The 27118-nt window shown below is 36.0% G+C and overlaps 1 protein-coding gene across 9 annotated transcripts in view; it reads left to right on the forward strand.

Annotated features, from left to right (window-relative positions):
* Window positions 1-27118, forward strand: part of PDS5B (PDS5 cohesin associated factor B) — a 238784-nt gene that overhangs the window by 139350 nt on the left and 72316 nt on the right. For all 9 annotated transcript variants that reach the window (XR_002827660.1, XM_014449724.2, XM_023748999.1 and 6 more), the window contains 4 exons: window positions 1016-1155; window positions 2569-2684; window positions 8572-8677; window positions 11334-11494. Coding sequence is in view for 8 of the 9 variants with exons in the window: in XM_014449724.2 (XP_014305210.1) it covers window positions 1016-1155; window positions 2569-2684; window positions 8572-8677; window positions 11334-11494 (523 nt within the window). In the remaining variant the exon portion in view is untranslated. The remainder of the gene's footprint in view (window positions 1-1015; window positions 1156-2568; window positions 2685-8571; window positions 8678-11333; window positions 11495-27118) is intronic.

The following is a 27118-nucleotide window of genomic DNA, read 5'->3' on the forward strand; positions in this document are numbered from 1 at the left end:
CACTGGACGGCTATTGTTGTGTTGATAGTTGTCATTTTTCTGTTGTTGCTAATCCTCACATGAGAATATTTTTTCCATTGATTTTTTATTTTTTTAATATATTTTATTGATTTTTTACAGAGAGGAAAGGGAGAGAGATAGAAAGTTAGAAACATCGATGAGAGAGAAACATCGATCAGCTGCCTCTTGCACATCTCCTACTGGGGATGTGCCGGGCAACCCAGGACATGCCCTTGACCAGAATCGAACCTGGACCTTTCAGTCCGCAGGCCGACGCTCTATCCACTGAGCCAAACCGGTTTCGGCGGAAATCATTTCTTAAAAGTAAAACTTACTGATCTCTTGCTGTGAATTAAAAAGAACAATGTATGCAGGAAGCTCAAGGGGATAATGGAATTACTGTTCAGGTTGGCATTTAATGCCCTTAAATATTACAAGGAATTATTTAGAAACTAGTGGCCCAGTGCACGGACTCATGCACATTGAAAGGAAAATAATTAGAAGAAATATTTCAATTTTGCTATTTGCCCTTTCTCTGTAATGGACGCTGGTTGCCGTCTGTGGGGAGATGGGTGGGGTGATTGGGTCCTCACTCACACCCGCCTTGACCTGGTGCCACCTGTTCCCCTGCTCCACCATTCCATCACGGTCCGGCTTGGTCCTGCTCTCGTCGGGGCCCATCAGGGCTGGCAGGGCCTCTGCTGCCAGTGCTGCGTTCCCGACACCCACCATGTTTTGCACCGCCCCTGGTGGTCAACACACATCATAGCAAGCGATCAAACTCCCGGTTGAGGGGACAGTTTGCATATTAGGCTCTTATTACATAGGATAGCCAGTTCAGTCTTTCCCAGTATAGATGCAAGTTAGGATTATTAATCAGAATCAATTCAATTTATTACATAAGCTGACTATTAAAAATGAATCTGTGCTTTGGTGTTACTTGCTCAGATGTGAATCTATCTGAAGCTAATTTCATTTTGAGAAATTTCTAAATTCTATTTTAATTGAATTTTAGGAAATTTGCCAGATCCTGGTAAGGCTCAGGATTTCATGAAGAAATTCACACAGGTGTTGGAAGATGATGAGAAAATAAGAAAACAGTTAGAAGTACTTGTTAGTCCAACATGTTCCTGCAAACAGGCTGAAGGTTGTGTGGTAAGAAGAAAAATTTAAAAGAGCTAATGTTTGAAGAAACCCCCAAACTTTTTTTTTTTGGTCCCCTTTTATAAAATTTATATTTTTCATGTAAAATTCAGAAAATGTCACAAATACAACAATATAAATAAATGATAATTTTTTTTATAGAGACAGTTGCTGTTTATAGTATGGTGTATATCCTTCTGAAATAAATGCTTTGTTCATTTTACTTATTTTCATTACTTAGTCTTTTACAGTAAGATATTTAATAGCAATAGAACATACCATTGAATATATTTACTGTAATTTATTGAACAGTCCTCTGTGTTACATATGTAGACTTTTCTCCCAGTTTTTGATTAAAGAACAATTTAATTCAGATCTTTATGGCTAAATAGTTTTACATAGTCTTCATTATTTCCTTAGGATAAATTCTGTATTGGTCAGTTTTGTTGTTAGAAATAAGCAAAACTTAAAAACATAGTTATTTTGATAGGATTTGTAATTCTTGGCTGCTAGTCATCTGACTTTTTTCTCCTGTGTATTAGCCATTTATAATTCTTTTATACATTTTTCTTTTGTGTTTTTAATCTTTGCCTATTTAGCTAGAATATTTGTCTTTATTTTATTGATTTGTTATTCAGGGCATTTTGTGTTAATTGAGCCACAAATAATTTTCTGTCAGTTGTAGTTTGTCCTTTCATTTTATGTCGTCCCTTACATACTTTAGCTTTATTTTTTAATTTAAATTTTATTTTTCAATTACAGTTTATATTCTGTGTTATTTTGTATTATTTTAATGTATATAGTATAGCCATAATTTTTTTATTTAGCTGAGTCTATCAGCAGTCTTCTCAAGGATTCTTCCTTTTGAGCCCTGCTTGTGAAATCTCATTCTGTTACAAGTCAATGAAAATATTTTATGACAGTTTTTTTAAACCTGTTGCCCATGTTTTTTTTCAAGAGGCTATTAAAAAAGATAATTCTTGGCTCTATCCCAGATTGACTAAATGGGAATCTCCACAACAAGGCTTAGGAATCTGTAGCTCCACAAGCTCCCCTGATAATTGTGTTTGCTAAAGTTTGTATGTCTACTGACACTTGGTTTTATTTTTTTGTATTTGTTTTCATCCTATTAGAATATTTTTGCTATAAGGTATGAGATAAGGGTCTAACTCTGTTTTTATTCTAAATGTCTGTTCAGTTATTTTGATATAATATACGGAATAATCTATCTTTTTCCTACTTGATATGCTACCTTTCTTATATGCTAAATTCTTAATTTAGTCTTTTATTGGACTTGTTCAGTTTCTTTTGATTTAATTTTTTTAGTACCAGTAATACATGGTTTTAATTATGGTAGGTTCTTAACATTTAAATGTAATCATTTAAAGATACGTTTGTAATATTTTTAACAAATCTACATTACAGCGTGAAATAACTAAGAAGTTGGGCAACCCCAAACAGCCTACAAATCCTTTTCTGGAAATGATCAAGTTTCTTTTGGAGAGGATAGCACCTGTGCACATAGATACTGAATCTATCAGGTATTTGTATATAAAAATATTAAATTTTTATTTCTGTACATTCATTCATGCTTTAGTAAGTCGCTGATGAGTACCTGCTGTACCAAGACACTCATCTGTATAGAGGTATGTATATACATAATGGCTTTATAGTCATCTGTATATACCTGTGTGTATATATATCCATATATGTGTGTATACATGATCATTTGTGCATATTTAGTTTTTATTTTAATTTTAAATATTGCTTTAATTTGTGTGAGAAATTACCAATCCAAGCCTAGTTTTTATCTGTTACTTGTGTACCAGAAATTCCTATTTTTTATTAGCTTGCGTAGATTAGGTAATACAAATAAATTGCTTTAATTTGTGTGATGAATTATTAATCCAAGCCTAGTTTTTATCTGTTATCAGTGTATTAGGAATTCCTATATTTTGTTAGCTTGCATAGATTAGGTAATACAAACAAGTATACCCTCAGGAAAAGAAAACTAGATGAGCATATATTATAAAGAAACATACATTTTCACAGATATTTGAGAACTGGAGATATTAATTTTAAACCAACCCTCTTGTAAAGTTTCAGCTTTGATATCACTGTTGATCTTGGAAAATACTTTTTATTTTTATGTCTTTAATTTCCTTTTGTAAAATATGATGATAGCTTTTTTTAAAAACTTTTCCTAAAATGTTTCAACTAGTTAAAAAATAAGCTAATTATAATGTATGTATAGCATACTGCTTTATTAGTCATCAGTAATATCTTTCAGAACTATATTAGAATCTAAAAGAAATAATACTAATGGTACAACCTATACCCAGTGAAGCCCCTTTGGGGACTTATTTTTGGGGGTGGAGGGGACAGGGTGCAACTTGGCCCATGCTCCCTCCTGCCCCCCACAAAATAGGGAGGTCCTACTTTAGATATCCATTAGTTACTTTGAACTCCTATTGTATCAATTTTCATTTGAAGAAGGGGTTCTGTGGTTTGAAAAAGAAAACAAAACACTAGAACCTTCTTCATTAGTGTGAAAAACAATCTGAATGAGACTGAATTGCATTAGTTAAATAATTTTGTGCCTTCTGTATTCAAAGCAATTCCAGTTAGGTATTGGTAAAACATACTATCTGCTTTTCATCAGCCTTCTGTCTAATAATCTAATAAAGAATTTTAATTAGGAGATTATATTTTAGATCCATAAAATGAGTGCAAATAATGTCAGATGATTAAAAGTGGATTTCTCTAAGGGGGTAGTATTTGACCAAAGAGGAAGAATGGTTAAGATTTTTTTTCTACAGAGATGGGAAATGGAATATCCTAAGCATTGAGATTAATATAAGCCAAGCTAACTGGATTAGGTAAAACAAGGCTATTTAGAAAATGATTACCATCTATGTAAACTACAGTTTAGAGAAGTATTAAAGTGCTTTGAGATGATCCTTAAAATGACTGGCATAAGACTGTGGAAAGCACTTAAAATCTACCTTTAAAGCTCTTACTTTTCTCTTTGTTCTGTTGAGAACCATGGATTGTTGATAGATAGGAGGATGGGAGAAGAGATAGACTGCTAAAGCATTGTTGCACTTGTCTGTAGATGGTGTTAGTGGGATGGAAAGGAAGAATCATATTTGAGAAAGATTTGAAAAGAACAACCTAAAAAATGGGTCATCAATAAAGATGAGGAAGAGTCAGAGGTACTAGGATTCAGGTCCAAATGATGAAGAGAATAGTAATGTCTTTAAAAAAAAAAAAATGAAAAGGGAGCTGGTTTTCAAGGAGGTGTAAGGAAGGTTGTGCTTCCTATTTGGACATGGCAAACAATTTTTGCAAAAAAAAAACAAGGTAAATTGAGTTTAATGTGAAACTGACTGGATTACTTCTCTGAGCAAAGGATTTTGTATAAAGAAAAGGATCCAAAGATCATGGACTGAATCTTGTGGTTTTAAAACAGTAGAAAAATTAGAGAAATGTAAGAAAATTAGGTTATTGCAACAACTTTCAACCCTTTCATCCCATGGCACACAAACTAATTACTAAAATTCTGTAGCACACCAAAAAAATATAGTTTTGCTGATCTAACACTAAAAAAAAAAAAAAAATAGCTATAATTTTGATTCATTCACATGGGAGGGCTATTTTGTTGGCTATTGCCATTTTTTTTATTTGACAGTCTAAGGCAGCTGTTCTCAACCTGTGGGTCGCGGACCCTTTGGGGGTCGAACGACCTTTTCACAGGGGTCGCCTAAGACCATCGGAAAACACATATATAATTACATATTGTTTTTGTGATTAACCACTATGCTTTAATTATGTTCAGTTTGTAACAATGAAAACACATCCTGCATATCAGATATTTACATTACAATTCATAACAGTAGCAAAATTACAGTTATGAAGTAGCAACGAAAATAAGTTTATGGTTGGGGGTCACCACAACATGAGGAACTGTATTAAAGGGTCGCGGCATTAGGAAGGTTGAGAACCACTGGTCTAAGGGAAAAAACGTGCCCCTGGCTAATTAGTTAGGTATTGCATGTTTAAAAAAGTATTATGGCACACCTGTTGAAAATCGCTGGGGCATTGCAATATGTTGAAAATTAAGATGGAGAAAGTTTTCAGAAATAATGTATACCACAAATAGTGAGAGAGCCAAAAATAGGTCTTTAGCTTTAGCAATCAGTAGGCCATAGTTAAAACATAAATAAGAATAACAGGTAGTAACAGTGAGTGCTTATATGTGCCTGGGATCATTCTAAATGTTTTACCTCATTTACTTCTTAACTTATAAGACAAGAAATATTATTATTCTCATTTTACAGATAAGGAACAGTGAGTTAAACAGATGTTGAATAACTTTCCCATTGCTTGGAAGTGGTGAATGGCATTTAAATCCAGGAAGTCTGGCGCCAGAGCCCTCTTGGTTAACCACCCCATTATAAATAGGCTTCCAAAAAACTTCCAACTTTAGTCCCCACCAGTACTCAGTGAGTGTCCAGTTCACCTAATTCTTCCAAATGGTGGCTATTAACCTTTCAGTCTGCCATTTTATAAGTATATAGGTGCTCTTTTATAATAAAATATATTACTAATAAAGTTGTACATCTTTGCTTCACATTTGCACTTTTTATTTTTCTATGAGGAGCTTTGAAGAATTGTCTTTTTTTCTTATTAATTATAAGAATGCTTTTTAAAATAAGGCTATTAATTCAGTTGACGTTAAAATTTGTTTGACATTAATAAACATTAAATTATATAATTAAATATATCATTTGTCTTTATATTTCTTTCTGCCTTTGGTATTATATTAAGTGGTTACATTTTTGACAATCTTTAATTTCTCTATAATTTATTTTAATATAGGGTGGAAGTAGAGAGTCATTCTTTTAAGCATGTAACTACTTATATCAACTCCATTTATTAAAAAAAATGTATTTTTCCCCATTTGATTTTAAATGTTTCCTTATTATAGCATAAATTGCTATATGATTTGGACTCTTATACATTTCACTTTGGTGTCTTTGTGTTTTGAGGCTTTTATGATGCATTTTTATCTCATTGACACAGTTCTTTCATTCCTCCACCTTAAAATTTATTGGCTATTACCAAATAATAATTTTTTCAGATGAGCCATAAAATGGGTTTATTGAATCTTATCCCACGTCAGGTTATGTTCCCCTGAGATATTTATGGATTTAGTGAAAAATGTCACTTGTAATACTTGCTTTCATTTACAGTCAAACTTCTTTCTGGAATGTCTCCCTTCTCCGACAATTCTGTTCTTCACCAAGTTCACTGAAAAAATGTCTTTGTTGTCTAACTAAACTTCAGCTTTCAACCTGACAACCCTTTCAAGCTGATACCTCAGCATGACAAAAAGCATCTCTCAGACAACAAAGGAGAGAATATTTTTGTTGCTGGGGAAATCAACTATTAGCACAATTTTAAAACATAAAGTGGCCATCAAGAGCGCTAATGTTGCTAAAGGAGTGAAAGAAGCAATGATCACAGACTATTGAAGAGGTAGAAAAACTGTTGTTGTTTTGGATAAACAAAAAGCAGTTAGCCAGTGACAGCATTTCAGAGGCAGTGACATATGAACAAGCAAAGATGCTGTATGCTGACCTGAAAAACACCCTGGAACGAGTATGAAAGTGATTTCTTTAAGACTAATAGGGGATGGTTTGATAAATTTAAGAAAATAAGTGTTTCCTTATAGATTAAACAGTACATTAGACATGTACTGTCAATAAGAAAGGTTAAAACTAAAGAATCTGTGTGTGTGTGGGGGGGGGGTGTCTGGAAAGGAATAATTCAATTTACATTATTTCTAATCTGGGGGAATTATTCAATTTTAGAACAAATCACTTCTGGAACAGCCTTCAGAAACTAATTAAGTTTCTGTATTTGAATCTGTATGCTATCTTTATATAATTTTAGAGTTTATATACAGATCCTATGCATTTAAAACATTTTATTCCTACTCATTTTATATATTTGACTTGCCATTTGTGAATAGATTTTTTTCTATATCTTTTTAGGTGACTCTGACTAATATAGAAAACACTGTTGATTAGTGAATGTTTTGTTGGTGTCATCTCACTGACTTTTAGTATTTTTTTCAATTTTTTAGTTGATTCTCTTTTGTTTTCCAGACCTATGATTTTACTCACAGATTTTTTTTATATGTCTGGCTCTTGTTCTTTGGGTTAGCTCAATTGTACCTCTTCAGAAATGCCTTTTGGTGAAACAACTTCACTTCTGGTCTTGGCCTTTTTTTCTAGTCCTTATTGTTTCTTGATTATCATTTTATGTATTTTTTTATTTTTGGCCTTCCTTCACTAGACTGAGAGCATGCTCGTAGTCATGGAAGAAAATAACAAATTTAATTTTGGATCTGTGATATTTTTCATTCCTGTGGTACATCTAGGTAAAAATCCTTGGGGCTACTGAAAATATGGGAAGAGGATTCAGGCTGAAGATTTTTATTAGGAATAGTTGGAGATCTGACAATTGACTGATCAGAGAAAATGGTTAGAAAAGGAGAGAAAACATCCTCAAAGATACCAAGTTTTAAGGGGATGATAAACTTAAAAGGATGCTGTAAGAGACACAGATAAATTTCACTTCTAGCTTGTCCTTAAATTTTCAGTACCTAATATTTTTGTAGAAACCATGATCTAGTAAACATATTAGCGAACATTGAATAATTGAACTTTTTTGTATTTTGATACATATTATATCTCTGATGTTTATTTGTGTTAATACCTATCAGGGTGACTAATTATTTTACATAATTGATATGCATTTATGAAATGATTATTTTAAAAATAACTTAAGCTTGTTTTTAGAAGAAAATTTTAAAACTTTCCTTTTTGATCTATTCTAATGTGAGGCTTTATTGTATATCTGTTACCTACGTATTTTTACACCATTCAATAGCAGGTTTGTGTATGTCTGTCTCTTACAGCAGTATTTGACACACAATAATATTTGGTAAATGGTTTGGAAGTGTTTAATGTTGTCATTTGGACATTATCTCAGTATATATTGTTCTATTTACTGGAGCAATAGTGAATTTTAGATAATTAGAAGAGAGTTATCATTCATGTGTTTGGGCATAGGCCTTCCATGGAAAATATAAGAATAAGAATATAGATAGCCTTAATATATAGCAAATCAAATAATATGGTTATCTCACTAGAATGGACAAAAGCAAATACTGTTTGAAAACAAGCATCTCAAAATATTATAGTTTTTGTTTTGCAGTAATGTCTGGGAAACCAAATTTGTATATGGTTGGGATGTAGGCTATGTAGAAATATTTAGGATTATTTTCTTTAGACATTGCTAATAAAGTACAGTTAATAATAACTATTTACTTGCTTATTTATTTTGGTCATACTTTAGTGCTCTTATTAAGCAAGTGAACAAATCAATAGATGGGACAGCAGATGATGAAGATGAGGGTGTTCCAACTGATCAAGCCATCAGGGCAGGTCTTGAACTGCTTAAGGTAAATTGCTTAGGTGTTTAAATTACTTAACTGTTAAACATACCATATTTTTTATTCTTGAGATTTGCTTCTTACGTTTATAGAACCTAAAGTAAAATTTTATCAATCACTTTAGGTAATTTAGAAATTGTGTATTCTAATATATAAGCTACATATTTTCGTTTTCAATTGTATATGGTAGCCTAGAATTAAAATGGTGGACTATAATTTAAAAGTTTCATTAGTGAGCAAAGCAGCTACTTATCTTTATCCCAGAAGGAGACAAATTTTTCCTAAATCTCTATTTTATCTTTTATTTTGTTAGTGAATGTACTACTCATTACAAAAATATACTCATTACAGAAATACTGGTTTTTGACAACTTAGAAAATATAAAATTATAAAGAACAAAAACATTCATAAGCCTATCAAAGGTTCTTTTATTCCTTTTAATCTTTGAAAATGCACATTTTTATATAGTTGAGATCGACTGAATATACAATTTTATATTTTGGTTTTCTTTTATTAAATTGGAAGCAATTTTTTAGTGTTTTTTTAAGACTGTGTTTTTTTGTTGTTTTGTTTTTAAATATATTTTTATTGATTTCAGAGAAGAAGGAAGAGGGAGAGAGAAACATCAATGATGAAAGAGAGTCATTGATTGGCTGCCTCCTGCCAGCCTCCTACTGGGGATCCAGCCAGTAACCCCGCATATGCCCTTGATAGGAATGAATCAGTCCACAGGCTGACACTCTGTCCACTGAGCCAAACCTGCTAGGGCAAGACTGTTTTTAAAGAGTGTCAAAAAACATCTGATTTTTGGCTCTCATTTAGTAGATTGACACTTTGGGGAAGTTAAAATTTGCCTCCGCTTCCTCATCTGTAATGCGTGATGATAATAATAGTACTTATCTTACAGAGGACTAAATTAAATCATGTATCTAAATTTTTTAGTGCAGCGTCTGCTTCATAGTAAAAACAGTAAACATTTTTTGAAATGGTGATTGGTCCACTTTTCGAGTGTAATAGTGCTTCCAACTATTTCCCTATTGCTAGATATTTAGATATTTTTCATTTTATTCCTATTATCACTACTAAGATAAATACATCTAACATCTCTTATGTGGTTTTTTGTTTGATTGTTTTTAATGCTAGAAGGGCATTACTAGTTCAAAGAGAATGCCCATTTTCAAAATTCATAGTTTGATAGGTAGGTAGGTAGATAGGTAGTCAAATTTCTTTACAGAGAAATCATGCCCAATTTCTTCATACACATTAGCAGTGTATAAAGGTGCATATCTCCTGTCTTCACAGACATGGAATAGTATAAATTTTTAAGAAATTTCCTAATCTGATAAGAAAAAATAACTTAAATTTGCATAGTTATTACTAGTGAGGTACGCCTTTTATATGTTAATCATTAGTGTTTTTCCCTATTGTGAATTCATTATTTTTATCCTCTGTTCATTTTCTACTGACATTTCATAATCTTTTGATTTTTGGCTTTTTTTTTCCTTTTAGCTCATTTAAATGAGCTTTTTTATTTCTTGTGCTGTTTTATAGGACATTTTTGATGTCTATAGAATATACATATATTCTATTTAATATATTCTATTTCAGTATAAAGTAAGTTATAAAGTATATTAGTAAAATGAATACCAGTGAAAAGTAAACAGAGTATCAACAATACTATTGGAATTCTGTGAGTGTTTTTTCCCCTCACTCACATTTCCTAGGTATAATTGTCCTCAATTTTGGGTTTATTATTCTCTTTTTTATATAGTTTTACTATCCCTATCTATGTATATGTCTCCAAATAATGTTGTTTATTTTGTTTGTTTCTGAATCTTAAAATTTGGCATTAGGTATAATATATTTTTCTACTACTTGTTTGTTCTTATAGTCCACATTTGATTTCAATTAAGCTTTAAAAAATCCCATGATTTTAAGAGAATTTTATTTGTTTTTGTTTTTGTTTTTAAATCTGAAATGTAACCTATCTGAAATTTATTTTGAAGCTGTATATTTTGGAGGATGGTCTAATTTGATTTTCTCCCAGTATTACCAGGACTATTTATTAAAAAATCCCATCCTTTCTCATTTATGTTTTGTTGCCTTTTCTATAATGTATTACATTCTGTATAATCTAAATTCTTACATATGCTAGGGTCTATTTATTGCTTTCCTTTTTCTATTTCTTCTAATGTTACTACCATGTTGACTGATTATTGTAACCTTTTATTACCCGGTGTTTTACTTCCCTGGGTTACTTTATTTCTCAAAAATGTTCCTAGCTAGTCTCTTAATAACTTTTATTTAGAGAAATAGAGATATTTTGTTAAATTTTTTTTGTCCCCTTCTACCTTTATTCCCCTTAAAAAATCAAATTAAATTAAATAAACATTAACTGAAACTCATTATTTTAAGTAGAATTAAGTAGAATTATATTAGCATATAATTTAATTTGGAAAGAAATGAGTTTTTTAGATCATACAATTTTCTTAGGAACATTTCTGTTATATATTTGAGCATGTTTCAAATTTTGTTTATAGTGCCCTCATTTACTTGTTAGTGGAATTAGTCTTGTATTTGATCTGTATTTTTAATATGTAATATTTTGGATTTATATTGTGGAGATGAAAGTGTTTACAGATCATTTTTATGACTCGTTGTTTAGGTACTCTCATTTACACATCCCATCTCGTTTCATTCTGCTGAAACATTTGAATCTCTCCTGGCTTGTCTGAAAATGGATGATGAAAAAGTAGCAGAAGCTGCACTCCAAATTTTCAAAAACACAGGCAGCAAAATTGAAGAGGATTTCCCACATATTAGATCGTGAGTTGAGTTTATTCTGCTAAATATTCTGGAATATAGAAAAATAATTTACTGTTCCTTGGATTATGTAATATTTGAAATATTTTCTGCTTTAAGGAATTAATTTCTAGATTTTTTTTTAAGTTTATGCTGTTTGGTTTAGATTCTCATTTTCTGGGGGAACCCATTGGTATTTTATTTTTTATTTATTTCTTTATTTTTAATCCTCACCCGAGGATATTTTTTCCATTGATTTTTAGAGAGAGTGGAAGGGAGGGGGAGAGACTGAGAAAAACACTGATGTGAGAGAGACACATTGATTGGATGTCTCCCTCATGCCCCCGACCATGGTCCGGAGCCTGCAACCGAGGTACGTGCCCTTGATTAGAATTGAACCCAGAGCCCTTCAGTCTGCAGGCTGACACTCTATCCACTGAGCCAAACCGGCTAGGGCCATATTGGTATTTTAGAAGATTCATGAAAATGTGGCTGAACCTGTAATTTCTTTCTGAAACATTAATTTTGCTTAAAGATTTTATTGACAACAATTTTATAGTAAAGTAGTCCCTTGTTATAGTGTGGCATAGAATAAACATATTATTTGAATTTGAGGTCCGGTGGGAAATTCCAAAGTAATTTCAGTAGGATTTTCCATTGCAGTCTCCACTTTCCTTTATGATTTAAAGTATTGGATCGAAATTTTTCAGAAGCAGTGCTGTATTTGACATAGGGAAGCAGGGAAGCATGGAATAATCATCTTAACAGCAGTGTGTGTGTGTGTCCGTCCGTATTTCTAAGAATTGTAAATTGCACTGTTACTCTATGGATCTCTAATAGTGGTTCTATAATAGCTCAAAAGAATAAGTCTGTATTCTTTATGGACCTCTGCTTACTTTATATGGATACCTGCCTACTTCATATGCATCTTTCCTCACTGTTCCTCAAGAGTATATCATATCTGATAGTTGGTCCTAATATCGTCATAGTCATTGATGGTTGGTTTTACCTCTACCTCATTACTTCTGGCTTAGTCACTGTCTAATTATTGTGGTTGGGGTAGCATACTTCATGTTGAATAATTGTATAGGCCCTTTTCTTCAGCAAGAGACTGTGGACTATCTCAGGTAAATTTTTTTTTTTATTTCTTTCTGTTTATGTGAACTTAATTTTAGAAACTATTGGTAAATAAGACAAAGGCATTAAGTAAATGATCATTGAATCATACCAGAATGTTGTAACAGTATTCTCCTTGGCAAGAGTAAGAAATTTTATGGTTTAGAGCTGACTTTGTAATTGTTAACGGAGCTTGGAACATGAATTTCCACTTGGAATGGTGCTGTCACTCTTCTATCCACTTGGAATGGTGCTGTCACTCTTCTATCCAGATCAGAGATCAAAGTGGTGAGGCAGACATGCGCTCACGTGTACACACACACACACATACACACACACACTATATAAACTATATATAACTCTATACCATTTATGGAATGTCCACTTACTGTACTACCTCATTTAGACCTTGTAACACTTCATTAAAGTAGAGGAATTTCAAATGAGGAATCTAAAGGTTCTAGCCTAGGTTATTTAGCTAGCAAGTAGCAGAGAGAAGATTTGAATGTCCTCCTGTTTATCTGTAATGCCTATGGTAACATGTCTGTTATGGCACATTTCCTTTCTTAATCAGAACTTTGAATACATTTTAGTTTGATTTATTTACTGGTGAGGGTTTTGTTGTTATTGTTTAAATATATTTTTATTGATTTCAGAGAGGAAGGGAGAAGGAGAGAGATGGAAACATCAATGATGAGAGAGAATCATGATCGGCTGCCTCCTGCACACCCCACACTGGGGATCGAGCCCACAACCCTGGCATGCCCTGACTGGAATCGAGCCGTGACCTCCTGGTTCATAGGTTGACGCTCAACCACTGAGCCACACCAGCCAGGCTACTGGTGGTCTTTATGTTCAATATAGACTCTCTTTCCTAATACCTTTTACATTAAAAAATTGTAGGAGAACTACAAAATCAAGGTCGAAAGGTGAACATTTTAGAACATGTATGGGTATTTTAAAACATGCTGCTATAATGTGGAATTGGTATACCTCTAGTTATCTGGTTTATTTGTGGAGTATATTTCAGATGTCTCTCATGAATTCACTGATACTGTATACCTGTTTTTTCCATACACTGTTCTTAATGAAGTAACTCATAGTATATGTCTTCCAGGAGATAAAATATGTATGCATATTTTAAATTATTAAATTGGGTGGGTTGATTTTGAGGAAATATTAAATCAGTTTCCCTTGAGTTTACTAAAATAATTTAAAAGAACCAACTGAAAAATATATCTAAGTAGAAGTTACAACAAAGAGATATTGTGCTAGGTAAGCCTAGAATCAGGTGTATAAAGAAATGTATAGTAAGTGTTCTGTCCTTTGCTAGTTTAGAGAGGAGATTGAGGTGTATGGACAGTCTGAAAGAAATAAGTAGAACCTAGCTTCAGCTAGTAGTGGAACAATAGGAGAGCCTTTGTGGTCATACTATTTTTCTTTGGGCTGACCTGTCTTCTTTCCGTAAAAGGAAGAGTAAAGCTTAGATTAGAGTCATGAAGTAAACTTATTACCAACTTTGCAGGAACAGAAAAAAAATATGTGCTGACTCACTAAGCAAAAATGAGATGAATTATGGGTTTCATTCTAACTCACCCCACAGTAGGCATTATGTGCCAAAACTAGGAGTCACCTGATAACAGCCATAGTCCAAGTGGAGCTAGCTGGTTCTTATCACTGGAAGAGTTTCAGTAGTCTTGGAGAGAAATTACACAGAGATAGGGAGTTGTTACCTTTAGTCCCAATTCCCTCCTTCATGCTACTTAGCCACAGTTGGGAACTTTGATGTTAATTTTTTAAGAGAAATGTCCAATGTTCAATCATCAGGGAGACACTATCTGCATTTTTATTTAAATGGCAGAGCTGGAGAGAATTTCTGTTATTTAAGCATGAATTAACAGAATACAAATAAATTGAACATGAAACTTATACAAATATTTTAACATTCAAAAATAGCTGATAAGAACTTTTTGGAAGAATTAGTTTTTCTAGGAAAAAAATAAAATTTTAGTCAGTTCTAAATTGCCAAGAAAGTTAAACTGCAAATGACTTCTGGGTGTCAGAGGGGGAAGAGTTCAAAAATAAGATAATATATAAAAAGGGAGGTGGTAGAACTAAGGATAAAGAGCAGAAACATTTTCTTACAGAATATAATTTATTACAAGCAGCAAGGGGTAGAGTAAACAACATAGAAAATATAACCAGGAAGCTATAGATTTGACCTTGAGGAAATTGCATAGAATGTGGAGATAGTGGGCAAAGAAATAAAGGCAGTTAAAGAGATAGTGAAAAGCTATTGGTTTCCATGGAGAAGAAAGCAGAATAATGGGAAGTACAAAATATTCACACAGAGAAAATAAACTTGTTTAAAATGAATGAAAAAAAAAGAATCTGGAGATGAAGAAAAGCTCATATTCTAGGAAAATATCTGGATAGAATTGACGAAACTTTTAGGGATTACAGAAGTGATTTCACAAACATCAAGGGAAGAAAAAAAAAGGTCATACATAATGAAAAAGTAATGAGGCTGACATTTCTTTTCAAGCACATAAGATTTTCAAAGTTAATGATTCAACAGCTGTTGAGTTTTGATGTACAAAAAAAAAAATGTAACTAAAGAATTTCCTAACTAGCCAACTTGTATTTAAGAACAAATGAAGGATATCCTTTAGGATACAAGGATTCAGAAAACGTTTTGCCTTTTTTATTTATTTACTAGAGGCCCGGTGCACAAAAATTTGTGCACTTGGGGGGGGGGGGAATCCCCCAGCCTGGCCTGTGCCCTCTCGCAGTCTGGGACCCCTTGGGAGATAACGACCTGCTGGCTTAGGCCTGCTCCCGGGTGGCAGAGGGCACGCCCAATCCCTAGGTGCAGCCCCTGGTCAGGCTCAGAGCAGGGCCGATTGGGGAGTTGGGGCGCTGCCCGTCATGCACAGAGCAGGGCGGATCGGGAGGTTGCGATGCCACCCTCAGTCACGCTCAGGGTAGGGCCGATTGGGGGGTTGGGGCACCGCCCCCTGTCACACTCAAGGCAGGGCCGATTGGGGGGTTGGTGCACCGCCCCCTGTCACACTCAAGGCAGGGTCGATGGGGAGGTTGTGGTGCCACCCCCTGTCACGCACAGAGCAGGGCCGATCAGGGGGTTGGGGCACTGCCCCCTGTCACACACAGAGCAAGGCCCGTGGAGGGGGGTTGGGGCGCCACCCTCTATCACCCACAGAGCAGGGCCGATCAGGGGGTTGGGGAGCTCCCCCCTGTCACACTCAGGGCAGGGCCGATGGAGAGGTTATGGCTCTACCCCGTCACACACAGAGCAGGGCCCGTGGGGGTGGGGGGATTGGGGCGCCGCACCCTGTCAAACACAGAGCCGCAGGGCCGATCAGGGGATTGGGGGAGCTCCCCCCTATCAGGCACAGAGCAGGGCTGATCAGGGGGTTGGGGCGCCTTCCCCTGTCACGAACAGAGCAGGGCGGATAGGGAGGTTGTGGCCCCGCCCCCTGTCACTCACAGAGCCGCAGGGAGATCAGGGGGTTTGGGCGCTGCCCCCTGTCACACTGATCCCGGTGCCGGGAGGCCTCGCAGCTCCGCTGATCCCGGTGCTGGGAGGCATATTACCCTTTTACTATATAGAATAGAGGCCTGGTACATGGGTGGGGCCTGGCTGGTTTGCCCTGAAGGGTGTCCTGGATCAGGGTGGGGGTCCCCACTGGGGTGCCTGGCCAGTCTGGGTGAGGGGCTGGGGGCTGTTTTCCGGCTAGCGAGTAACTGAAGCTCCCAACTGCTCCTTGTTTTCTTTTCTTTTTTTTTTTATTCTGGGCCAGCTTTAGCTCTGAGGCCTCGCTGCTGAAAACATCGATACAATGTTGTGGTTTGGCTGGGTGAACCTGGCTGAATGAAAGCCGGTTTCTGGGGTTTTGTTTAGCTTCTTATTTGCAACATAGTACATAGTTGCTTAGAGTTGCAGCTGAGAGGCCGGCAAGTTAGGCGGGGAACATTGGGAGTCCGCAGTCACTGAAGTAAGCAAGCCTCCCTGCTCGCTTCAGTGCATGGCTGCCGGCCGCCATCTTGGCTGACAGTTAATTTGCATAAGGATATGCTGATTAACCAATGGGAAGGGTAGTGGTCGTACGCTAATTACCATGTTTCTCTTTTATTAGTGTAGATTATTGTGAGGTTTACTAAGTTGTATTCTTTTCCCCTTTGCATTCAGTTTTGCTTATGCCCCTAAATGCAACTTTTGTTTTCTTCTTGTTTGCATATCTCTGATATGTCTTTTCTCATCATTTTACTCCCAGTATCTAAGTTTTAAATACGGCTATATCTATGTTTTAGATATTTGGAAACTTGAATTTTTTAAAAGGATGATATAAATTAAAATTGGCTCAAGAAGAGGGAAGAAAAACATAATAGGACATCATTATAAAAAGAAGTTAGTAAAATTACTCTATAATAAAAGCACAATAAAAGTTGTGTTAAATTTTTTTCAAATTTACAAGCAACCAGGAATTCTAATTCACTTTTAATTATTCAGAGCATGGCAGGGTGGGGAGGGCGGAGAAAACATTCAAATTACTTCTTTTAAAGCCAAGATAACTAGCAGGAATGCAAAATACCCCCCAAAAGAAAACTAAGACAAATCTTACAAATTTTGATCCTAAAATTGTAAGTAAATACTAGCAAAAAGAGAGTTTACTACAGTAAAACAAGAATATACTATGGACAAATGTGGTTTATTTTAGGAATACAAGAGTGTTGATATTAGTAAGCCTAATTAATATTCATGTTACAATTCATTATATAAGTGAGTAAAAAGGAAAAGGCACATAATAGATCACTTTGATAGATGATGAAAAGGCTCAGATTAAAAAAATCAGTCTATGTAAAATTAAACCCAATAGGTTTAAATGCTTCATAACAAAATAAGCAGGCAGCACCATCATAGAGTAAAACACTAGAAGCATTCCAGGTAAAGTCAGGAAGCAAATGAGAAAATACACTATCACTGCCATGATTTAACATTGTTTTGGATGCACTAGCCAATATAATTAAATAAGAAAAGAAAATAAGTTGAAGTGTTGGAAAGGAGAAAGCAAAGTTACCATATTTTTTTTGGAAATCCAAGAGAATCAACTGGAAAACTACTAAAAACGAGATAGCCAAAGTAAGTATGTAAAAATCCAAGCTTTCCTTACATATCACTAACAATCGTTGTAGGAGTAAAAAATGAGAAGACCTGGACATAAGGTATACAAGAAATTTGCATCCCTATAATAGTGGGTAGAGCAGTATAATACTTAACAGGGAAATTCATCAGGAAAAGTTAGATCACCCAATAAGTAACTGGCACACTGTTTTGAAAAGAAAAATTAATGTAGACTGCTTGTCTTGATTTTACATATATTCCAGATGATCAAAGATAAATTATTTATCTAAGATTTAAATATATAAAATGAATTAATAAAAATATTAGCAACCAGAACATTTTAGTAACTTCCCTTTTTTTGTGGGGGGAGAAACATTAATGCTAAGTCATAAAGGAATTATTGATGGATTAGATTTTCAAAAATCCATTTGTTGAAAAAATATAGAGCCTTTACAGTATAAGCCACTGAGGATGTTGAAATGAACAGGACAGGTTAAGTCTCTGCCTTCTTATTTTAGTGAGGGAGAATACTATTTAGACAAAAGCAAATCTCATGAAATAAGTTAAAAACATCGACAATAGTTTTCCAGCACAACACTTGTTATGATATAGAAAAGGGTAATATTTGTACTATATAAAGACTTGAAGGAATAACAAACAAGTCTCACCATAGAATACTAGCAAAGGGAATTCACAAATAGGAAATCCTTCCAGTCCCCCAAATCAAGAAAAGACATTTATGCCTGCTAATAGTAATGGAGAGAAAAACAAATAAAAACACTGTAAACTACTATAACCAGTATTAGCTAGCATTCCAGTGATGTTCTCTTGGTTGGAGTATAAATTGATGCAGTTTTTCTGGTTTGTTAATATATACCAACTTAAAATGTGTGTAGTCTTTAACACGGCTGTTTCACTTTTAGGAACTCATCCCAGAGATGATTAGAAAAAATGTCTACATAATGATTATATGGTTCAGGGTCCAGTCAGAGAAATAGAAACCATACTAGGTATTTTAAACATAAATAATTAATACAGATGTTTGAAGAAACAACAAGGAAGAAGTGGTGTTAAGTACTGCCCAGTGGTGGAAGAGCCCTGTCAACATCAACTAACTGTCAGTAGGGGTGGCTTGACAGTTGCAAGGAAGGAGGTGGGGAGTGGAAGTGGCAGTAAAGCTACTGCACAGAATGTCTGAAGAAGCTCTTGTGTCTTTAATTAGAAGAACCAGTAGGAAGCCAGCTTTTGAGGGATTCTGGGGAATGTAATTTGCAGGTTTATAGCTTCCAATCTCAGAGCAGATTATAGGATAGGCTTAAAGCTCAGAGTTAAGTAAATAGCTAGCACAGGGATGTTATATCATGGTTTTATTGTTAAGGTTTATTTGTTTGTTTATTGTTAAGATTTAAATAAAGAATAAGACCATCTAAATGCTCATCAGTAGGAGATGGGTTACATCAGTTGTATAGCCATCCACTAAAGAATTATGTGACTATTAGAAAGAATAGTGCTTAGTAATACGTGATATAGGAGTTCTCTACAACATTGTTGGGTGAAAAAGTTTTCAAATAGTATTTTTATCCTCATTTAGTATATGTATGTATGTATATACGGAGAAATTTTCGAAGTATGTTCACCAAAATGTTAAAAGAAATTCAGGGTAGTAGAATTCTTGAGTTTTTTTCCTACTGTTTTTAATGCATTTTTTGGTTTTGTTTGCATTTTTCTGCATGTATGTGATCATCCCCAAGGAAGAAAAACTTGAATTTGAAAGGAGAAAATTATTTTAATGAGGGAATAAAGGATTCCTTTTCATGAAAACTTACTAACAGAAAAAGTAGTCAGAAGGTAGTTGCTTCATTTATATTTCACTAACTTCTAAGACTGTCTAGTACTTCATAATTCTTGAAATTGTTTTTCTTTTTCTTTGTTTATTATTTTGGTTTATTTCTGTTTTCTGTTTTATTGAGTGAAGAAAACATTGGATAAGCTTACAACTTCTCATGCTATCTTTTTTTGTATAATTGGTATACAGTGTTATATTAGTTTCAGGTGTACAGTAGTAGTACAGTGACTCGACATTATCCCTAACTAGGGAATTCTACCAGATATTCAAAGTAGATTTAAAATCTATCCTTCTCAAACTCTTCCAAAAAAATATTGAAGATGAGGCAATACTTCCTAGCACATTCTATGAGGCCAGTATAATCCTAATACCAAACCTGGCAAAGATAACAAAAAAAAAAAAAGAAAGAAAACTACAGACCAATATCTCTGATAAGTACAGATGTAAAAATCTTAAACAAAATACTAACAAAATGAATACAACAGTACATCTAAAAAATAATGCATCACAATCAAGTTGGGTTCATTCCAGGGGCACAAGGATGGTTCAACATAGGCAAATCAATCAATGTAATACACCACATTAACAAAAGAAAGGGTAAAAATCTATGATCTTATCCGCAGATGCAAATAAAGCATTTGATAAGATAAAACATCCATTTATGATTAAAACACTCAATAAATTAGGAATAGAAGGAAAGTACCTCAATGTAATAAAGACCACCTTTGATAAATTATCAGCTAATATCATACTCAATGGTAAAAAACTGAAAGCTTTTCCTCTAAGATCAGGAATACGACATGGATGCCCACTCTCACCACTCTTATTGAACACTAGAGGCCCAGTGCACAGATTCGTGCACTGGTGGGTTCCATCAGCCTGGCCTGCGGGGATCAGGCCGAAACTGGCTCTCTGACATCCCCCTAGGAGTCCTGGATTGCAAGAGGGTGGTTCTCGAGTGGCGCACCCCAGAATCAGACTTCCTCCTTTCTAGTTCCGGGTGCGTCACCCAAGAACGGCAGCTGCCAAGTCACCATGGCTCGCGTGCCACATGCGGCTCTTTGGCCCCTTGAGTGTGGCTCTTCCACAAAATACCGGCTCTTCCACAAAATACTGACTTCTGCGCATGGGCCACGAAGTTTCAATCCACTGTACGTGCGCGCCCGCACGTGGTATTTTGTGGAAGAGCCACACTCAAGGGGCCAAAGAGCTGCATGTGGTTCGTGAGCCACAGTTTGCCAACCATGGGGTTATGCTAATATGCATGCATACAAGTCCTTTGGTTGATCTCTAATCATCCCCCCTTCCCTGCCTTCTCTCTGATGTTGGATGTTCTGCTCAGTGCTACCTTGTCTCTAGATCTATTTTTTGTTCATCAGTTTATGTTGATCATTATATCCCACAAATGACTGAGATCATGTGATATTTATCTTTCTATGACAGGCTTATTTCACTTAACATAATGCTCTCCAGATCCATCCATGCTGTTGCAAATGGTAAAACTTCTTTCTTTTTTATAACAGCATAGTATTCCATTGTGTAGATGTACCACAGTTTTAATCTACTCATCTGCTGATGGGCACTTAGGCTGTTTCCAAATCTTAGCTATTGTAACTTGTGCTGCTATGAACATAGGGGTGCATATACCCTTTCTGATTGGTTTTTCTGTTTCTTGGGATATAGTCCTAGTGGGATTACTGGGTAAAATGGGAGTTCCATTTTTAACTTTTTGAGGAAACTCCATACTGTTTTCCACAGTGGCTGCACCAGTCTGCATTCCCACCAGCAGTGCACGAGTGTTCCTTTTTCTCTACATCCTCCCCAGCACTTGTCATTTGTTGATGATAGCCATTATGACAGGTGTGAGATGTTACCTCATTGTTGTTTGATTTGCATCTCTCGGATGATTAATGACTTTGAGCATGTTTTCATATGTCTCTTGGCCTTCTGTATGTCCTCTTTCGAAAAGGACCTATTTAGGTGCTTTGCCCATTTTTTGATTGGATTGTTTATCTTCCTTTTTTTAAGTTGTATGAGTTCCCTGTAAATTTTGGAGATTAAACCCTTATCGGAGGTAACATTGGCAAATATGTTCTCCCATGCAGTGGGCTTTCTTATTGTTTTTGTTGATGGTTTCTTTTGCTTTGCAGAAGCTTTTTATTTTGATGTAGTCCCATTTGTTTATTTTCTCCTTAGTTTCCATTGCCCTAGGAGCTGTATCGGTAAAGATGTTGCTATGACATATGTCTGATATTTTGCTATCCTATGCCAACCGGTGGTCCGGGGACCACCGGTGACCTATGAGGTCCAAAAGGTTGGCGACTGCTGGCCTATGGAGTCTTCTAATATTTTTATGGTTTCCCATCTTACATTTTAAGTCATTTAACTATTTTGAGTTTGTTTTTTGTGTATGGTGTAAGTTAGTGGTCTAGTTTCATTTTTTTTGCATGCATCTGACCAAATTTCCAAGCAGAATTTATTGAACAGGCTGTCTTGACTCCCTTGTATGTTCATGCCTCCTTTGTCAAATATTAATTGAGCATAATAGATTGGGTCTATTTCTGGGTTCTCTCTTCTATTCCATTGGTCTTTATGTCTGTTCTTGCCAGTACCAGCTTGTTTTGAAAACTGTGGCTTTGTAATATAGCTTAATATCTGGTATTGTGATCCCTCCAACACTTTTCTTCTTTCTCAGGATTGCTGTGGCTATTTGGGGTCTTTTTTTGTTCCAGGTGAATTTTTGGAGAGTTTGTTCTAAGTCTGTGAAATATGCTGTTGTATTTTAATGGGGAGTGCATTCAATCTATAGATTGCTTTGGGTAGTATGGACATTTTAATGATGTTGATTCTACCAATCCATGAACATAATGTGTTCTTTCATTTCTTTATGTCTTCCTCTCTCTTTTTTCAATGAACTTCCCTCTCCAGACTGCTTTCACTGTGTACCATAGATTTTGGATTGTTGTGCTTTCATTGTCGTTTGTTACCAGGATGCTTTTTATTACTTTGATCTCTTTGGTAACCCAATCAATATTTGTTGTTGTTTTTTTCATTGTTTTTATTGTAGTTGATGTCTAATATTTTGCTATTATGATCTGAGAAGATGCTTGATATGAGTTGTATCTTCTTCAATTTGAAGACTTGCCTGTGTCCCAATATGTGGTGTATCTTTGAAAATGTCCTGTGTGCACTTGAGAAGAATGTATATTCTGTATCTTTGGAGTGAAATGTTCTGAATATGTCAATTAATTCCATCTGATCTAGTGACTCATTTAGGATAGATGTTTCTTTGCTGATTTTTTATTTAGAGGATTTATCTAGTGGTGTTAATGGGGGTATTAAAGTCCCCTACTATGACTGTATTGCTGTCAATCTCTCCCTTGATATCCTCCAGAAGTTTTTTTATGTATTTGGGTGCTCCTGTATTGCATGTATATATGTTCACCAGAGTTATATCCTCTTGTTGAATTGACCCTTTAGTATTATGAAGTAGCCTTTCTTATCTCTTGTTATGGCCTTCACTTTGAGGTCTAATTTGTCAGATATAAGTATGGCTACCCCAGCTTTTCTTTTTTGCTTTTTTTCATTTCCTTTCGCCTGAAAATTTTTTTCCATCCCTTCACTACCAGTCTGTGTGAGTCCTTTGTTCTGAGGTGGGTTTCCTGTAGACAGCAGATATATGGGTCATGTTTTCTTACCCACTTAGCTACCTTATGTCTTTAGATTGGGGCATTTGGTCCATTTATATTTAAGGTTATTATTGATAGGTACTTTTTTGTCACCATTTTTATTTTTTGTGCCTGTGTTCCTTCTTCCCTGTTTCTTCTTTTTACAGTAGTCCCTTTATAATTTCTTGCCTTGTTGTTTTGGTGGTAATAAACTCCCTTAGTCCTTTTTTGTCTGTGAAGCTCCTGATTTCACCTTCAATTTTGAATGATAGCCTTGCTGATTATAGTATTCTTGGAACCAAACCCTTGCTTTGCATCCCTTTGTATATTTCATTCCATTCCCGTCTTGCCTGATGTGTTTCTGTTGAGAAATCAGTTGATAGTCTAATAGGAGATCCCTTATAGGTAACTTTCTGTCTCTCTCTGGCAGCCTTTAAGATTCTTATTTTGTCGTTGGTGTTTGCCAATTTAATTATGATGTGGCTTGGTATTGGTCTTTTTGGGTTCATCTTGTTTGGGACTCAGTGTGTTCCTTGAACTTGGGTGACATTTTTCTTTCCAATATCAGGGAAATTTTCTGTCAATATTTCTTCAAACAGGTTTTCTTTTCCTTGTTCAGTTTCCTCTTCTTCTGGCACCCCTACTATTAGCAGATATTGTTTCATTTCGTGTTGTCCCAAAGCTCCCTTAGGCTCTCCTCCTGTTTTTGTGTTTTTCCAGTTGCTGCTCTGCCTGTGTGTTTTTTCCTACCTTATCTTCTAGCTCACTGATGCGGTCCTCAGCTTCTTCTGGTCTACTGTTGATGCTTTCTATTGCATTCTTTATGCAGCTATGTCATTCTTCATTTCTACTTCCTTGTTCTTCATTTCCTCTTCATTTTTACACATATTGTTGAATTTGTCTTTCATCCTTTTAAGCATCTTTATGGCCATTGCTCTGAATTCTTTCTCTGACAAATTGCTTTCCTCTATTTTGTTTACTTCCTTTTCTGGTGATTTCTCCTTTTCTTTGGTATGGGAGCTGTTTATTTGTCTCTCCATTTTCGCTACTCTCAGGTTGTCTGATTATGTGGATCACTCTCTATCATGTTTACCAAAAGGCACAAAATACTCCAAGACATGACACAGAGGGAACAAAACACGAATGTATTCACGACACCGATAACCCCAAATTAAGGAAACCACCAGAGATAAGAGAATTAGGGAAGAGAAAAGAGTGCAAAAATGATATTGAGAAAAGGAAAAAATGGTAAGAGAGAAAAGAAAAATTAGAAGAAAGAAGGGGAAAAATATACATATGTGGGGGAAAACTCCAAAAAACCAACATCTAAACCAAAAAATGCAAACAACAAACACCTAGACAAAAAGGAGGGGAGCTGAGTCTAAAGAGGCAGAGCTTATTTCCAGAAGGTAATGTAAAGGAATTGAATGAATAGGAGAATGGCCATGATTCAGTATAAAGGAGGTAGAAAGAGAATGAGTGTATAAGAAGGAAAATAAAAAACAAAATACTCAATTAAAAAATTAATAAAATAAAAATAATAATAAAAATTAAAAATATATATATTTAAAAATCTATATATATAAAAGCCTAAGTGACCATCTGACTGTTCGACCATCTACCAGTAGCCATGATGCGCAAAGACCACCAGGGGGCAGATGCTCCGACTGGTTGCTATGACATGCATTGACCACCAGGGGGCAGAAGCTCAACAGGAGCTGCCGAGCTGTGGTGACTTGGCAGTTGCGGTTCTCGGGTGCCACACCCGGAACCAGAGAGGAGGGAGCCCGATTCCAGTGTGTGTCACCCAAGAACTGCCCTTTTGCAACCCGGGACCCTTAGGGGGATGTCAGAGAGCCAGTTTTGGCCCGATCCCCACAGGCCAGGCCGAGGGAACCTACCAGTGCACAAATCTGTGCACTGGGCCTCTAGTGTGTGTGTGTGTGTGTGTGTGTGTGTGTGTGTGTGTGTATATATATGTATATATACGTGTGTGTGTATAAAAGTTTATATATATATATATATATATATATATATATATATATATAAATATATATATATATAAATATTTTTCCCTTTTATCTATATATTCATCTATTTTTGGAAAAAGAATAGAGAGCAGATAGGCCTGTGTTTGGTGAATGAAAGTAATTAAACTATTAGTAGAAGAAGAGAATATGCGAGGCGAGAAAAACAAAAGCATAAAATAAAAAAATAAAAAAACAACAACTAGAAAAAAACGTTGACTAGCGAAGAAATAGAAACGAGAAGGGTGTATGGTCTTGGAGCAGGGGAGAGGAAATTAGACATATGAGTCAGCCAACAGAGACTACTATGATAGTAATGCGTCAGTAAAGGAGGTAAAGAAAATCAGTTTTTAACAAGGAGTGAAAAGAAAGGAGAGAGAAAAACTGAAGCAGGAACAGGAGAAGCGAAACAGGATGAAAAGGGGGAAGTGAAAAAAGGGTTGGCATAAAGGAAAAAATGAGATAGAGCAGAATAACGATAATAGAAATAGAATGTAGAACACTAATCTGCGGCTCGCGAGCCACATGCGGCTCTTTGGCCTCTTGAGTGTGGCTCTTCCTAAGCCTTAAGAGTACCCTAATTAAGTTAATAACAATGTACCTACCTATATAGTTTAAGTTTAAAAAAGCTGGCTCTCAAAAGAAATTTCAGTCGTTGTACTGTTGATATTTGGCTCTGTTGACTAATGAATTTGCCGACCACTGCCCTAGCCCATTTGGGTCAGTGGATAGACTGTCGGCCTGCAGACTGAAGGATCCCAGTTTTGATTCTGGTTCAAGGCACATGCCTGGGTTGTGGGCTCAATCACTGGTAGCGGGCATGCAAGAGGAAGCCATTCATTGATTTTCTCTCATTGATTTTTCTGTCACTCTCTTCCTCTCCCTTCCTGTCTGAAATCAATAAAAACCTATTTTTTAAAAAGTGAAGTAGTGAAGTTCGTTCACTTCAGCTGTTTTAATGTCCATTGGAGGCTGGTTTAAGACCCCCCTCTATTGTTCTGTCTGCCATGTCTCGGTTTCCTGTTAGGTAGTCAGCACTGTGTTTAGTTCCCAGTGATCCATTGCTCCTCTATGTCAGACACCACAGCCTTGGTTTCAGGCAGGCGGGATCAATCTGCCAGCTTTGTTTTCCTGCCTGCTTTCAGTCATATTTACACAAGCGTCTATTTCTGACACGGCCTCTAGGTGGCGGTGTTTCTGTATTAGTTTCCGGGACCAAATTTCCCCTCAACCAAGTCCCCAAGGACTACCTGGGGATATTTTGAATCTTTGTTTCCCTGCCGAGCTCAAGGTTGAGTGCGGCTGTGCTGCTAGGAGGGGCCTGGTCTTCGGGAGAAAAATGTCTGTTCAGGGTTGGAGGGATCGGACTATCCCAGAGCTGGCTTCCTGATCGCATCCGCATATTTTGCTCCCCAGCTCCACAAAACCACCTTCCCCAGCTCCGCATCCTTGGTGAGTGTTTGTAATTGAAAAATCCTATGCACTGGGTTTAGCAAGTGAAAGCAAGGAAAATACAAAGACAGAGCAACCACGCTGCTGCATGTCTCTCATCACCCAGCACTGCACGGCCAGTGCAGAACTTCAGCCTGCCTTTCTGGTGCAGCCTCCCACGGCTGTGGGCTTAGATCTAGAATCCCAGGCTGTTCGCAGCCCTGTGGACCCCTTCCACAGTCGAGTGCTACACATGTCCCCAAGGGACACAGAGTTGGTGCAGTGCAGTTTCCCACCGATACTCTAGTCCCGGCTACATGCATTTCTCCCTCCAGCCCAGAACCCCGATCCCACCACACTTCAGGCGACCTCTGACCTTTCCATTCACGGATTGTCTCATTAGCTGTGTTTAATTCG

This window comes from Myotis lucifugus, unplaced genomic scaffold (assembly GCF_000147115.1).
Source record: "Myotis lucifugus unplaced genomic scaffold, Myoluc2.0 scaffold_7, whole genome shotgun sequence".
NCBI classification, from domain to species: Eukaryota; Metazoa; Chordata; class Mammalia; order Chiroptera; family Vespertilionidae; genus Myotis; species Myotis lucifugus.